The 17,426-nt window shown below is 43.4% G+C and overlaps 1 protein-coding gene across 1 annotated transcript in view; it reads right to left on the bottom strand.

The window, feature by feature from the left end:
• LOC138481266 (fibrous sheath-interacting protein 2-like) overlaps positions 1-17,426 on the bottom strand; it is a 2,966,522-nt gene that overhangs the window by 2,264,736 nt on the left and 684,360 nt on the right. The window contains exon 8 of the mRNA XM_069613320.1: positions 7,097-7,235. Within this exon, the coding sequence (XP_069469421.1) occupies positions 7,097-7,235 (139 nt within the window). The remainder of the gene's footprint in view (positions 1-7,096; positions 7,236-17,426) is intronic.

Below are 17,426 nucleotides of genomic sequence, written 5' to 3'. Positions count from 1 at the left end.
GAGGAAAGGCAGAGTACATCTGAGGAGGTGCAGTCGGAAATTTGACTTTTTAGAGACCTCAGAGAAGTGGGCGGAGAAGCAAAGGGTGGAGTGAAAGATGACACTGAGGTTCTTAGCTTCGCAGGTGGGGTAGGAGGAGGGCCAAGGGAGGCCGTCCAGAGAGTGAGGGGAAAGGATGGTGAAGGTGTGCCGATGAGGAGGATCTCCGTCTTGCTGGCATTCAGACAAAGATCATTGGCGGCACACCAATCTTGAATGGCAGTTAGGCAATCAGAGATGAGAGAGGGAGAGGAGGTGGCAGAGGGCAGCCTGAAAATGAGTTGAATGTCGTCAGCGTAGCATTGGAAATTTGAGCACAAAGTGGCAATGCAGTGGGCAAGAGTTGCCAGGTATTGGTTGAAAAGCCTGGGCGAGAGGTTAGACCCCTGGGGAACACCACAGGTAGAGAGGAAGATAGATGAAAGGAAGGACCCAAGTTGGACCTTATCTGAGAGGAAGGAGGTCAGTCTGTGTGAATGCCATCTCATCAGTTCTGTGCTCATCTCCTTTCCATCTCTTTCCCTCTCTACTCATATCTAGAGATGTACTTGCTTGTACCTGGTCTCCTTTTTCTTTCTCCCATCTCTCCTTGTCGCTCGGGACTTTGAAGGTGATATCTCTATCTCTGTCTTTGTCTGGGTTTTCGTCACTACTTTGCGCAGGTGACTCATATGCCGGGTTGCTATATCCCGTGGCTGCTTTAAGTTCTCTCAGCGGGTATAACCCTTCATCTTTACTAGCTTCGCTTTTTGTTTCAGAAGGGGTGGGTGGCACGGAAGGCGTTTCACCCCCCTCTGTGCATATGTATCCAATCTAACGGTGGCTCCTCCTTTTTATCCTCTTGGTACATCTTCCAAAGCTCTAAACTAGCTTGGCGTTTATCTAACTTTTTGCCAGTATATGTGGTGTGCAAATATGTCGTCATGTGTTGCAGGACCGTTTTAGATAGCGATCTGCCCTGGGGCCATGGCATAAACATTTTGTGGGCGGTTCCTTTAACCCATTCTGCACTGTACTTCTTCAGCTTAGGTGCATGTTTTGGCAACTGTTTGCACAAGTGTACTAACGGTGTAATGTCTTCCATGCTTAAATTAAATTTATTTATCTTATCCCCATATAACACTTTGTTATGCTTTACGTTTCTCAAACAAAATCAACAATATGAGCGAGCACCAATCGTCGCAAGCTCCAATCCTGTTTTTTCACAAAAAATGTTTTCTTTTATTTTTTCAAACAACAACCATCAATTCATATCATACAACATCCTGGCTATACAAGCGCTATACAATCGCACAATTTTCATGCTATTTTCCCCCAAAAATGTTCTTACCTCGTGACGTCAGAAAAAAGTAAAAACACAAGACAGACGTTACAGACTAGACAGACTCCAGCCGGCTACACAAATCTCCTACCCCTATAATTTATTCCGACATGGAATGTAAGCCCATTTCTTTTAGATCGCCTCTTTCATCGATTCTGTTCTCCTATGTCGTCCTATTCATTGAGGACTTTAAATGCAGGCTTCTTCTAGCGCTATATTAAAGCCTAGGTATTTGGGCGTATCCTCTATGATCGCGTATCCTCACGGTATCGCTATGCTTGGGTATCCTCCCGGTATATCAATGCTCGGGTATCCTCCCGGTATCTCTATCTATGCTCGGCCACCCTCATGTCAATATTTCTTTCCCTTATATATATAGCCAATTAAACAAGTTTATTCGGATGTATAAAAAAATCCATTAAACGACAAAAATACACATTAATACACATATCCGAATTACAATTTCATGAAAAGATAAAAATCAGTGGACATATATATACATTCTACTCTTACTCAGATGTTATTTTTGTCCCATCTCCCTCCGTTACCTTCCCTTACTTGCTCTAAGGCATGCAACTGTTTGCCAAAGCACTTAGTCTTTTTCACTCACCGTTTGCATTTTTTCCTCTCTGGATGCTCGGGAACACCGCCTTCGTTATCGCCTCGCTTTGATCTTCGTCCGTTCAGATGCTCGTAGACGTGGGAAGGGGTTTGTGGGAGAAAGCACAGGTTCTTTAAGACCTCAACCTGCAGGGTTTATACTTTAGACTATCCACTATATACGGGGAGCCTCTCGGTCTACTTAGCCGGATGGCAAAAGACTTGTGATATTTCCAAGGACCTAGAGTTACTTACGTCGACGTCACTGCATGTCTTATTCTAATCGATTCTAATCGAACCATCCTCTGCTACCAAGTGTACAGCAGGGACCCCAGGCGGCCCATAGGACTGGGGATTTGCCAAACAGTACTTTAAGATGAGTAGCAGCACCCTTGAGATGGATGGGGATGCAGATTAATACTCTTGCATCAAATCAATAATGGCAACTCGATAGTTTGGCAAAGGGAGTCCGTTTAATGACAAGTACAAAAAACAGGGAGTTATGAATACCAGCAATCGCTCGATCTTCCTTCTCGCTTCAACAATTGATTTCAGAAAAACATAGTATTTATACCAAAAACCGTCATCACTGACGTATCATTTGCTCAAAACATAGCATGCAACTTGATTGGTTCTAGCAAGGTAACTTTAATATAGGCACTATATCTGTTTATGGTAACGGAGTGAAGGGATTGGATAAACATTGTCAGCTGGGGCAACTAAGCCCTTCCTTCAAAATGGCTACTGTAGATGTCACTAAAAGTACGACTTCCCATTGTTTCTACTAACTATAGGACCCTAGATTACGTGGTCCACTATGATTGGGTTGGCATCAACCCCACTCATGCTTTTCCACTTGCTTAGCAGTGTGCAGAATAGCTGGCCAGGTGCAGGGCGTTTGTCTGCACCCCCAGCCTCCCTCAAATTATTGCAACAATCAGTCATAACTTCAGTGGTCATGTGTCAATTATTTCTTTGTATTTTGGCCTTGAGTCTACTTCTTTGTCTGGGAATGTTAAGGCGTCTGGGCATGGCAAGAGTCCATGCGTAGGTGTGAAACTTTCATCCCTTCTGCTTGCTCAGTCACATGATTTCGACACCGTGAAATCATCTTATTCTCCATGCAATTTCATGTATTTGATTTCATTCTGCCAGTCGTCTGCCATCTGTGGTTTATCTTGAACTTTCTGAATAGGATACTCTGTTCTTCTCCTCATTAATTGTATCCACTGTGGGTCTATTCCAGCTGACACGACCTTGGCGTCTTAGCATGGTTGTCTTCGTCTGAGTTTCCCTCTGTCTTTAATTCTCGATTTGCTTGCTGCGAAGCTCTCCTCTTGAGACCTTTAGTAACCTTTGGTCGATTGTGCACAGTGGAAGAATACTTGTATAAAGTGCTCCTTTTGAGGTAGATATGTATAGGTGGCGCTTGCCGCCATCTATCTTACTACTAAGCATAAGCAAGCCTCATGTTTTCCGTGCTTCTTGCGGGTACTGTGCACATGTACACGTTTAAACTGGCTGAATATCTTCATCGCGCTCATGGCTTGAGATTCTGACATTTTGACATCAATCATTTCATTTTAGACTCGGGATGTAACTTATCCATGGTTTTCTGTCTCTTATCATCATTCGCAGGTCATCATATCTTTTATATGTGAGTCAGTCCGGGTTCTTGTGATGTCACCATTCATCTTCTTTTAGTATCTCCTTGGCTTCTTCAGGTGTTGCTCCGTATCGTTGACCCGGGGGGTCAAAAGAGGCCTTTCTCTTACAGGTCTCAGTACACCCCTGTGGGTTCCCTTGCAGGGCTCTAGTGGACGTGCTCTATTCATTGCTCTTTTGTTTCTGGCTCAAGAATGTTTCTATTGTGGTGACCCTGTTTTGCAGGGGTTTTACCCCTTGGGCCACGGCCTCCACCAGTAAATTCCTCAGCACCTCTTTAAAACGGTGAGTCAGGTCCTCTGCCTCACTCCACTCTAACGTTGAAATAGCTTTTTGGGTGCTTGTGCCAAATACCTGGTCTCAGGTTATGTGGCACGTCCACTGTTGTGCTGTGAGACTGAGAAAGTGGCCAGCACCTACTTGCTTGCCTCTTCGTTTGTCCCTGATATGGGGTGAAGGAGATGAGGTACTTCCTCTTACAAGGAGGCAACTGTGCGGCTGGGCCAAGCATTTATCTTTTTTCCTTTTTTTTTTCTGAAGCTGCCGCCTTGTGTATGCGACCTCTCCCGCTGGGAGTTTGTTTTGAAAGGCTCTGGCTTTTGCCCATGCTCACGCTTATTGTTGGTGCTGTGTCGCTTTCACTGTCTGTCGCTCCACTGATGAGTGTTATTGTGGCTCCTCCCTGCCAAGTGAGGGGGCTGTTGCGCTCTCTACGACCCACCCTGCCGAGGGAGGGGGCCGATGTACTCCTCCGGCCCAGCCTTGATGGCGGGCTGCTGCTACGTCTTGGCTGTCGGCTGCTGGATCCCCGGGTGTGCCGTACATATGGCACAGGATCTGCATCCACCACACGATTACCTGTGTGAATGCTAACTGGGTTCCTTAGTCCTGAGGTATTCGCTGTGCATGCCTCGTCTGTTCACGCGTTGGAAACTAATGACAGTTCGTCATGAGGTATTTGCTGTGGGTGCATCAGAATCAGTTTGCTATCACATATAACATCGTAACTACGATCTATGGTAGCTACAAACTGTTGTCACAATCATTTAAAACACAGTTTCTACAATTTATTAAATTGCGCTCTTAGCTCAGGTAAAAGGGGTACTTATCTAGCTGAAGAGCAGGAAAGAAGAAGTGGAGGAAGGGAACAGGAAGGATTAGGAGCATTTCTCTCATGTGTTATGAGGGAAATGTAGTTTACAAAACATTTATTCTGTTTTTTTTTTTTTACATAAGTTGATTTTTGTTGAAACTGCTGAAGAGAGGAATAAATGAAGTTGAAGCATAATGCTTGCCTCCGGTCTTGACATAGAATTTCTATGAATGGCTTAACTTACTCTACGTTCTAATACAATAGTAATCACATAATGTTATTCACACATTGCAAAGATCTATGAAATTTTACAATTTTGGAAAGACATTAGAGTTTGACCAACATAAGCTGATAATAATAAATTGAAAGTAAGAAATAACTAATAGATACTTAATAAAAAAAGAACATGCACACACACAAGTCTTGAAGTCCGACTTTACTAATTCACACCTTTTTATTCTTTATCCCTCATCATCACAAGTCATCACATATTTCAAAAAAGGTAGCAGGCGCTCCGCTCCAGAAAGAACATGGCATGATAACCTGTTCTGAGATGAGAGTTTGCAGCACACGCTTTTTGCTCACTGTACCTTTCACAGATGGGAAATATCCATTTGCATATCAGTCTTTGTCCCGCCCACATGGGCAGTCCAGCACCGAAATGCTATGGCAATTCCTCTCTGAACAAGAGTACCAAAAGCAACCCCATACACGTGTTTCAGCCTTGTTGGGCCTCATCAGTGAGGTGAAGCTTTGTCTCTCTGAGCACAGTGAGCAGGGAGTCCACGTCTGGTTTCCCCCAGGTAACTCAGGGTGACCAACCCCAAGTTCCTTTCAAATATTTCAAAAAAGGTAACAGGCGCTCCTCTCCAGAAAGAACATGGTATGATAACCTGTTCTGAGATGAGAGTTTGCAGCACACGCTTTTTGCTCACTGTACCTTTCACAGATGGCAAATATCCATTTGCATATCAGTCTTTGTCCCGGCCACATGGGCAGTCCAGCACCGAAATGCTATGGCAATTCCTCTCTCTGAACAAGAGTACCAAAAGCAACCCCATACACATGTTTCAGCCTTGTTGGGCCTCATCTGTGAGGTGAAGCTTTGTCTCTCTGAGCACAGTGAGCAGGGAGTCCACGTCTGGTTTCCCCCAGGTAACTCAGGGTGACCAACCCCAAGTTCCTTTCAAATATTTCAAAAAAGGTAGCAGGCGCTCCTCTCCAGAAAGAACATGGCATGATAACCTGTTCTGAGATGAGAGTTTGCAGCACACGCTTTTTGCTCACTGTACCTTTCACAGATGGCAAATATCCATTTGCATATCAGTCTTTGTCCCGGCCACATGGGCAGTCCAGCACCGAAATGCTATGGCAATTCCTCTCTCTGAACAAGAGTACCAAAAGCAACCCCATACACATGTTTCAGCCTTGTTGGGCCTCATCAGTGAGGTGAAGCTTTGTCTCTCTGAGCACAGTGAGCAGGGAGTCCACGTCTGGGAGTCAACACTACCACATGTTTTTATGGGTGGTCTGGTATGTTCTTTCATATTTAAAATGACACATTTTTGTTTGAAATGGTCATTGGGGGATTTATTCATGATTGGACATATTTGGATTTAGTTAAAACTTCATCACGGTTCTTGAATGCTCTTGTTTCAATACACAAACACATATGTCAGTAATTCCGTCATACATTATCTACTGATGCATTCATAGGTATGTTCAGAGCCTTGAGAAAGACTGCATCAGTCGAAACACGTGTCGGCTCAAACCCAATATAAATGCCTAAATATGAGCAATAAATAAGACCATATATCAAGAATCAAGAATCAGCATGTCAAGAATATTATTATGACAATGGACTTTGTCTGAAGCCCCCTAAACTCAAAAATATTCACCTTGAATCTTACCTGCACAGACAGCTTGGTTACATCTGATCTGCATGCGCCATCATTATTGCAGCAAAAACGTCCCTCCACTTCTGCTAACTTAAAACCTAAACCAACTCCAGTCTCATCTGTTGCTGGACCCTATAGTGGAAGCCACCTTGGTGGCTTTAGAGTGCTTTAAAAATCAAATTAGCATATGGATGAATAGGCATTGACAATGGCACAATTTGCTCTATATAATATCCAATAGCATACCACTATGAGTATCTTGTAATATCCGTGCTAACACTGCACGTGTGACATAATTACCATCACCCACTGTTCTAAATTAGAGCATATGTGAGACCATATGTGATCCCATTGTTCCTTGAATACTGTATGATTGAAAACAGACATTACTCACCACCAATTTTCAAATGACAGAAACAGTGCAGTAAAAGAGCATAGGGTGCACATTTAAAAATATATATATCGGGATACTCAACATACTTCGCCTTGGACTTTTGGGGGACGAGTTGTCTATTTTTAGCTGCTTGCGTGGCATCTTCTCATTCTGCTCTCTTCTACGTACAAGCCTTTGCATTTTATCAAAGTGATAAGCCATTCTCTTTTGAAGCAAGAGTTGTTTCTGCAAAGGTAAAAAAAAGCATGACACATTTTAAAACCAGAGTGCTGCTTTCGAGATAAATATTTGTCCTCCCCTCCCACAACCAATATTATGCTTCAAATATCTACAATTATACTGAATCCTTCAAAATGCACTTGGTAGACCAAAGTATCCTGATTGAATGAACGGTCAACTCTCAAATCTTTCCATGTTTGTGACACTTTTAAATATATTTAAGCTCTGGTGCATTTCCAGGTTTTTTCACCAGCATTAAATCCGGCTGGTTCCTTGTCTGCCCAAACAGGTATAAAGCTGCAGTAGACTGCTATGGCTATTCGTTCCATGCTTATCCTTAATAAGCAGGGAAAGGCTTGTTAGCTGTTTAATATTTTACACTTAAATTTGTGGCTGAAGATTAGTTTTCTTACTAGTAAATTGATCATGTAAGTCGGAATGCAATGAAGGAGAACAATACTAACTAGGTATGGACGATTCCTCACACATGCCTTGTATAAAATGAATATTACAAACCTCTGGTAAATTTACACAGGTGTGCTTGCACTTATTAAAAGATTGTTAATGTCATTTGTTACAGTTGAAAAATAAAATGTACTCACTTGTAATGTTGGACCCTGTTAACAGGAGGAGGTCTACTCCTCGTTTGAATGCCTGGTCTGCAGGCTCTGTCTCTCACCTGTCGCCTCTCTTACTCTGGGAACCTTCTATCGGCTGCCGGGCCAGTCCACCCGTTTCCTCTCAGAATGGGCTGACCTGGCCTCTTCTCTCCTGCTCTTCCCAACTCCTCCTTCTTGGGGATCTTAACATCCATCTTGACTCTCCTGACTCTTCAGGACCTTTCCGAAACCTATGTGAATCCCTTTCTCTTTCCATTCTACCCTCTGGTCCAATGCATACTGCCGGTCACACCTTGGATGCTCTCATCACCACAGACATCCCACTCTCCATTCATCTCACTACTTCACTCTCATGGACTGATCATTCTCTTCTCACTTGAAGCTCTCTTCTCCTATGGCAATAGCTCACCCCACACAACCTCCTGCGTTCAAGGTAATCAGACCCATAAAAAGAGTTTCAGTGGCTGCCTTTGCCTCCACCTACTCTCCTTCTTCTACTCCTGCAGCTTACTCCCACCCTCGCCAACTTTCATCATAACATCTCCAACACTCTTGGCATTCTTGCCCCCGTCATGAGGGTCCGACTGAAGCCTGCCAAAAAGTGCAACTCTTGGCACGACTCCGATCTAGCCACCCTTAAATGTAAGTGCAGAACCACCCTTAAATGTAAGCGCAGAGCAGCAGAATGGAAATGGGGATCTTCAAGTACACCCTCTGACAAACTGGCCTGTCGCCTTCTTCAAAGGCAATATAGACTCTGCATCTGCTCCAAGAAAAGAGTCTACATTCAAGCCTGCACCTCTGTGGCATCTAACAACATAACCAAACTCTTCAAAGTCTGCAAGGACCTGGCCAACCATACCGGGGCCGCATCCTCTACTACACCTTCCCAGGCCCTTTGCTCAGCCTTGGCAGCACACTTCACCACCAAAATCTCTTGGGCCCCCCTCGTCCGCACCCACCATTCCCACTCTTCTCTCCTCCCTTTCCCCTGTCACACATGATGAGGTCTCTAGACAAGTCTGGTCTGTAAAAGCCTCGTCCAAACAGGTGGACCTCTGCCCTTCCAAAACCATCAAGGACAATGTTGACACTCTCACGTCAGCCTTGGCCGACCTCTGCAACCTCTTTCGCTACTGGAGTTTTTCCCCTCTCCTCTCAAGCACTCTCTTGTGCATCCTTTGCTCAAAAAACCCCCCGCTCACCCGTCCATTCTGGCAAACTATCGCCTGATCTCCATCACCCCTTTCCTGGGAAAACTCCTGAAGAAGCTGACTATCACTCAACTTACCCTCCATACTGAATCAGTTGATTGTCTCCATGACCATCAGTCTGGCTTTAGAGCATCCAGAGTCATGGAAACTGCTCTTCTGAACATCCGTGAAGACCTGCTCTCAAATCTTGACTCCAACTCTCCCTCTGTCCTCATTCTTCTCGATCGGTCCTCTGCTTTCGATAGGGTAAACCACAACATCCTGATCACCCATTTCTGGGATACCCTGGGCCTCACAGATCAGGCCCTGGCGTGGCTCACCTCATTTCTCTCTGACCGGCCCTGCCATGTAGAACCCGGGCCCTTTCTTTCCTCTACCACTCTCTCTACTTGTGGTGTCCCCCAGGGATCTAACATTTCCCTCTGGTTCTTCAATATCTACACGGCCCCCTTGGCCCACAGGATCTCTACCTTACCTCTAACTTTCAGTGTTATGCAGATGACACGCAGCTACCCTCGGCCTCATCCTCCTCCTCGCTCATCCCTGACTGTCTATCCGCTATTCAGGCTTAGTGTGCTGCTAACAATCTATGCCTGATTGCCAATAAGACAGAGATCGTCCTCATTGGGACCCCTGAGGTCTGAACTACCAAGTGCACCTTCTCAGAGATATTCTAAATTTTCTCACTTTCCCCCAGAGGCTCTTCACGTTGAGAGCCCTGGTTCTCTCTAGGCTGGACTATTGCAACAGTCTCTTTCTCAATCTTCCTACTTCTACTCTCCATCCTCTGTTACTCATCCAGAACAGAACCGCAACACTTATCCTTGGCCTCAAGCTCTGGCACTGCATCTCTTGGGTGCTAAAATCCCTCCACTGGCTCCCTGTGGCTGCAATGATCAAGTTCAAGACCCTCTGCATAATCCACAAGACCGTCTGGGACAAGGGCCTGCACTATCTACAATGCTCTCTTCCTAAATACTCTCCCTCTAGAGTCCTCCGGTCGTCATCCGACTCTCTGCAGGTGAGGCGCTTTCACAAACAGATATTTGGGGGTAGATCTTTATCCTCTGTAGGTGCTTCCCTCTGGAACAGACTCTCTGCCTCTCTCCATCTTGAGCCGAAGCACCTTGAGTTCTGGAAACTCCTCAAGACCTTGCTTTTCTCTTCCGCCTTCTCTCCCGCTCCCCTGCTAACCTCCTTTCTTTTCTCTCCACCGTCCTTCTCCTCCCCTAACACTGTTCAGTTTTTGTTGATTGGTTGCCGGGTACGCCTCCACAGTCTACAGGTCCAAGGCTCCCCCGCCAGTCTTTTGCACTTGCCTGCCAGCCGCTGCACTTTGTTCAACATTACTGCACTTTCAGATTACGCTCCTTGAGCGGGGAAACCTTTCTGCACTTAACCCAGAGCCCTGCTGGACCGGATTCTTTGTTCCCCCCATCACCCCCATGTCTCTGCACCTCTGTCTGTACACATGCATGACCTAAATGCACTGGTACCAGTTAGTTCGGCTGTCCTGTTCCCCCCCACCATTTACCATCCCCTGCCTCCCGAGCGTGGTTTCAACTGTACCACTTTATGCACTTGCACTAGGAGAAATGTCCTCAGGCCTAGTATGCTAGTTTTTCTGTTTAGATCAATCAGAATATTCAAGGCCTAAGAATGATTTCTGTATTCCCTTGTTACTTTCACACATTGAAGCGCATATGAATAAACAATAAATAAATGCAATATATAAACATGTTTTCTAATAGGTGGTACATACTCTCACTGGGTACCTCAAAGTCAATGGGAATTTCATGAGGTCTGATATATCCTCCTTAAAGTAGGCACAAATATAACTGATTGGTAACCAAGCCTGTTTGGAGAAAAGACCAGAAGTGGCAAGTGACAGTGGTCTGTTTGTGGAGACCCGGCAAGTCTTTTTGCAGTGTCTTTGAATTTTGGGAGGAGCCGCTGTCAGCAGTCTCCATATCATGAACGCAATGCACAAAGCATAGCGCGGAAGTGGCAAGCGAAAGTGGCCCATTTGGGGGACGGTGGGGTGGTGAGCAACCTTCTCCCCCCCCATCTTTCCCGCAACACAAGATTCATTAACGCCAAAGCAAGAACAAGGCAGCATTTAAATTTAGACCGGGAACAAGTTGAGACATGTAGAGTCTGTTTATTTTTGGGGACTTATTTCAATATATAACTTTGTGCAGCCTCTATTGTGGTCTTATCTGCTGAAAACCTTTGAAAATGCCAGCAAAAGCCCAGGGGTGTTCCAAACCCTCCCTCGCATGCAATTCCAAGGTGTACAGCCTTAGATCTGGGAAAGCCCCCCGCAACCCCATGTCAGGTTGAGATCCTGGTGTCTGCGGAAGCTGCTGAGCCCCCGACAATCCACCCAAAATGTGGCACTCTGAGCTGATACTATATAACTGCTCAGTTTACCTCACTTCCAGGGGAAAGGGGGAAGGGACAAATTAATAAACACCAGGTTGGAAGCTATTGACTAGCTGGTTCTTCACCTGTAGTAAAAACATAAACATATAATACACCTTGTTATTCATTGGGTACTATACTAACCTTAATTCTCAATATCCTTTACCAAAAATAGTAAAAACCATACCTGGAACTTCTCTACAGAATGCCCAGAGAAGTGATAAGCTTACTAGACTTCCTTACTAGTTGACTTGAATCTCAATGATCATCCAGCCTTCTCAGTAGGTCCATGAATGTGAAATTAACTTTGCAGATCATCTTCTAAAAACTCAAGAAGCTTGAACAAAGTCTTAAGTTCATTAAAAGTAAATGGAAGTCCTAGTGTTTCTGGAAAGTTCTTATATTTTTTATTATTATTTTTAGAGTGTCTTTTACTTTTAAACTGTTTTTTGAAACTTGCGACGAAAAATTTCACGTGGAAATATCTTGCACACGCATAATAATCCAAACTGCGTGTAGAACGTACACGTGCTGAAAACCAAACCGCGGAAAAATGCACACGCGCTTATTCAAGGAGCGAGTAAAAAGCACACGCGATAATGTCCATTCCGCGGGAAAAACACACACGCGCTTTATCCAAGTAGTGAGTAAACGCACACGCGCTGAAGTCTAAACCGCGGGAAAAATCCACACGCGCTTATCCAAGTAGCGAGTAAAAAGCACACGCGCTGTAGTCTAAACCGCGGGATAAATCCACACACGCTTATCCAAGGAGCGAGTAAAAAGCACACGCGATAATGTCCATCCCGCGGGAAAAATACACACGCGCTTTATCCAAGTAACGAGTAAACGCACACACGCTGAAAACCAACCGCGGGTAGAAAAACACACGCGCTATAGTATCACGTGACACATAAGAGCTTGCGCTAGATTCTCAAGCGAAGACTTTCACGCGCAGGCTTTTGTTAACGGAAAAACCACGCGCTTGATAGAAAACGTAGCGTAGCCAAGAAAAACAAACGATAGCACTACAGTTCTTATTAAATGTTTTCATATGAACTTGAAAATCAATTTAACTCTTCAACAAGAACATTAGATAAAGAGTTTTGAGTTTTTAAAGAACTTATCTTGTGAAGAGTCTTGGAAACTTATTTTCTTAGGCAACTTGAAATCTTCTTACTCCTGTCCTCTGCCAAAACGAACTCCACAAAGATTCCTGTTTACTTTCCAAAGAAGCTGCTCGACTGCTTGAACTTGAAACCCCTGAACAAGTTAAGCAGGAGCAGCTTAGTACACGACCTCTCAGCTGGGCAAAGACGATGAAAGGCAGTTTAGAATGTTCACTGTCTTCCCTATAAACAATCACCAGCCAATTAGAATTTAGACTGAGGACCTCCATCTTGGCTTGGGGCATTCTCCATAGACTGCAATGAATGTTAAGGGCAAAATTGCCTGTTTTAAAATTAAACTCCATAATAACTTCCCAAAACCTTTCTATACTAAATATGTGTCTCCCCTGACCCAATGTAATTGAGAATATGCCACTGTAACCTGACAGTACCTGACAGTACCCCCCTTCTAACGCCCAGTCCCTGGGCCACTTTTCAATGGAAATTTCTTATGGAATCTTTCAACCAAACGAGGAGCATGCACATCACTTGCTTTCTCCAAAGTGCGTTCTTCAGGACCAAAACCCTCCCAATCAATGAGATACTGTAGCTTTCCTCTCACTCTTCTAGAGTCCAGAATTTTCTTAACTAAAAATTCTTCTGAATCATCTTCCTCAATTACAACTGCTGAAGGAGTAGGTGTCAATCTAGTTCCTTTAACCACAGGTTTCAACAAGCTAACATGAAAAGTTGGATGAGTTTTCATATGTCTTGGTAATCTAAGGCGAACAGCCACTGGATTTATCACCCTTTCGACAACAAACGGCCTACAAAACGAGGGCAAAACTTATTTCTTCCTATAATTCTCAAAAACTTGGTTGATAACCACACCAAATCTCCCTCACTATATTGAGGACTAGTCTTTCTTTTAAGGTCAGCAAATCTTTTATATTTTTGTTTACTCTCCACCAACACCCCTTTTGCCTTTTCCAAATTTCTTTTCATGACTTCTAGTCTCTTTTCCACTTCCGGGTTTCCAGAATCATTATTGATCTCAATACTAAGAAAACGAGGATGAAAACCTCGTCCCAAATAAAACGGAGACATAGAGGTGGCATCCTTACTACAGTTGTTATATGCGAATTCTGCCACCCACAACATATCTACCCACTCTTCCCCTGTCTGCAGATAATACCTCAAATATTTCTCCAACTCCTGATTTATCCTTTCCACTTGCCCATTGGTTTCGGGATGGTAACCTGATGATAGACATACCTCAACTCCCAATCTCTTACAAAAAGCTCTCCAAAACTTAGAAATAAATTGAGACCCTCTGTCTGAGATGACCTGACTGGGACTTCCATGCAGTTTTACTACTTCTTGTAAGAAACTGTGATCTAAACTATCGGCGGTAACCTCTCCCTCCATTGGAATGAAATGTGCTTCTTTAGTGAGTAAATCAACTACAACCAATACTGATGTACACCCCTTATCTTGTGGTAGATCCGTGATGAAATCTAAAGACACTGAGTACCAAGGCCGCGGTGGAACTGGCAACGGTTCCAATAACCCAGAAGGCTTTCCGACGAGGTTCTTAGATCTAGCACAAACTTCACAGGTCTTAAGAAAATTAAGAGTATCTTGTCGAATTTTATCCCACCAAAAATGTCTTCTGACCAACTCTAGAGTTTTCCGATATGCTGGATGTCCTGCCAGAACTGATTCGTGACATTCCTTCAAAATCTTTTCTCTAAGTTCAATAGATGGTAAATAGAGTCTGTCGTCTAGATAAGGCAAACCATCTTTAATCTTGCGAGCTGGATCCAAACAAACCCAATTTTCAAGTTGTGTCTCAGAGATGGATTCTCGTACTTTCTTGAAGATTTTGTTTTCCTTCTCAATTCCAGCAAGAACAAAACGTTCTGGAGCGATCAATGGAAGTGACTCACAGACCGACTTGACTTCACTTTCTGGAAATTGCAGTGACAGAGCATCTGCTTTTTTATTTTGATTTCCTGGCTTAAAAGTAATTATTAAATCATAATCTGCAAAAAATAAAGACCACCTTAGTTGTCGAGGTGTCAGAGTTCTTGCTGTCTTCAAAAAAAGTAAATTTCGGTGCTCAGTTAATACTGTCACAGTATGACGTGCTCCTTTTAAAAAATGTCGCCATTCTTCAAATGCTGCTTTGATCGCAAGAAGCGCTCGATCTGAAATGGTGTAATTTTCTTCCGCTGGTGAGAACCTCTTAGAAAAGTAGGCCACTGGATGCAATTGTCCAGTAACATTATGCCTCTGCGACAACACTGCTCCCATTGCCACATTGGAAGCATCAGCCTCTACAAAAAATGGCTTAGAAGTATCAGGATGAATCAAGATAGGAGTAGTTGTGAATTTCTCCTTCAATATTTGAAAAGCCTCATTAGCCTTAACCTCCCAAACAAATGGAACTCCTTTCTTCAAAAGTCAAGTAATTGGAGCTACTAAACTGGAGAAGCCTTCAATGAATCTTCGGTAAAAATTGGCAAATCCCAAAAAACTCTGGATCTCCTTCACCTTCGTTGGAGTAGGCCAATCACGAACCGCTTCCACCTTTTTTGGATTCATTTCCAGACCATAAGGAGTGATCACAAAACCTAATAATTCTACCGAATTCGTATGGAACTGACTCTTCTCCAATTTAGCGTAATGATTATTCTCTCTCAATTTTCTCAAGACCTGTCGAACGTGAATTTTGTGTTTCTCCAAATTTTGGGAAAAAATCAAAATATCGTCAATATAAACGATAACAAAAATATCAAGAAATTCCCGGAGAACCTCATCGATAAAAAATTGAAAAGCCGTTGGGGCATTGCAGAGAACGAATGGCATCACTTGGTACTCGTACAGGCCAAATCTGGTCTTAAATGCCGTCTTCCACTCATCCCCCTCTTGAACTCGTACAAGATGATAAGCTCCACGTAAATCCAATTTAGAAAAAATGGTGGCACCTTGGATTTGATTTAACATCTCAGAGATGAGAGGGAGAGGATACCGATTTTTTACTGTCATTCTATTTACCGCCCTGTAATCTATACAAGTTCTGGGAGAACCGTCAGATTTTTGCACAAAGAACAATGGTGATGCAGCCGGCGATTGAGAGTGCCGAATAAATCCCTTAGCCAAATTTTCCTTTAAGTATTCTTTCAAATAGTCATTCTCTTTTTCTGTCAAGGCATAAACCCTACTGCTAGGTAAAATAGCTCCAGGCTCCAAATCTATCCTGCAGTCAAAAGGTCTATGAGGAGGCAACTCTCCAGCTTCCTTTTCATCAAATACATCCCAAAAATCCTGATAACAAGTAGGAAGTTCACCCACTACTGCTCCAACATCAAAACCGATTGCCCCTCTTTCTGCAAGTGAAAACGAAACTGAATTCACAAATCTTTCTTCCTCTTCATGACATTTTCCTAAGAAACAATGTTCCTTACAAAAAGTTGATTCTAAGGATACAATTCTTGCACTCCAATCAATTCTAGGATTATGAAGAGTAAGCCAGGGCATACCCAAGATTATTTTCAAGATTGGGGCGTCAATTAATTCAAAAGAGATAGTTTCCTTATGACCTCCAGTCAACTCCATCTCAAGTACCTCTGTATTATGAGTGATTGGAACTGAAGAAAGAGATGTACCATCAACTGCCCTTACCTGCTCCACTTCTTTCTTAGCCACTAAAGGAACACCTAGAACCTTTGCCAATCCTCTGTCCATAAAATTTCCTGTAGCCCCTGAATCAATAATAATTGGCCCAGAACCTAGGATTTTCTTTTCAAACATCAAGGATACGTTCACAGTTATGTGTGGGACAGCTGTCTGTATCGTGTTAGCCACTTGTTGTACTCTGCCTGAAGAATTGAAGATCTTCTTGGAGGTAAAAGGACAGTTTTCAAGGAAATGACCACTCCTACCGCAGTATAGACACAAATTATTCTCCCTTCTTCTTGTCTTTTCTTCCTTTGACAACGGACCTCTCACCCGACTCTGCAGCTCATTTACCTTTGACTTAACTTCTCTGTTCACCACCTCAACCTTAGATCTCTCAACTCTTCCTGGAAACCTAACTTCTCCCTGAGAACGTCTACGATCTAAACGTCTTCCAGTTAAACGAAAATCTAACTGAACTACCAAATCAATTAGAGCATCTAAAGTAGTTGGTCGTTCTAAAACTCCAGCCAAAGCATCTTTTAATTCATCTTTTAAGCCCCGATAAAATAAGGAAGCCCTCTTCTCCTCTGGCCATCTACTCTCTAGAATTAAAGTTCTAAATTGAGTGATATAAGAAATCAACTCCTTTCCTCCCTGACGCAGCTCCAGTAGTTCTCCATCTACCTCTAAAGAAACCTGTCTCTTATCAAACATCTTTTTAAATTCGGCCTGGAACAGGGAATAACTATTCAAAGCCAAACTTTTTTGACTCACCAAAAGACTTCCCCACGCAGAAGCTTCTCCTGATAAATAGGATAATATAAATGTGACCTTTGAAGCATCCGTTGAAAATAACTCAGGACGACTTAAGAAATGCAATTCACACTGAGTCTGAAAAATTTGAAACTTTCTCGAATCTCCCAAAAAACGCTCAGAAGCAGCCAAAGGAACTGGCATAACTAAAGTTCCTAAACCACCCACCACTTCTCTTGGAAGCCTAGGTTCTTGCTCTTCCCCTACTCTCACCAACTCAGGTGGGTTTCCTGCACCTCCCGAAACTTCCACTTCTCTTCTAACTTCTATTTCTTGTATTTGTGTTACCTTTAAATTTAACTCATCTATTCTTTTATTAAGATTTGAATATTC

The sequence above is a fragment of the Ambystoma mexicanum genome, chromosome 5p (genome assembly GCF_040938575.1).
Source record: "Ambystoma mexicanum isolate Mex_15411 chromosome 5p, UKY_AmexF1_1, whole genome shotgun sequence".
Lineage (NCBI taxonomy): Eukaryota > Metazoa > Chordata > Amphibia > Caudata > Ambystomatidae > Ambystoma > Ambystoma mexicanum.
This window is presented reverse-complemented; position numbering and strand designations above follow the sequence as displayed.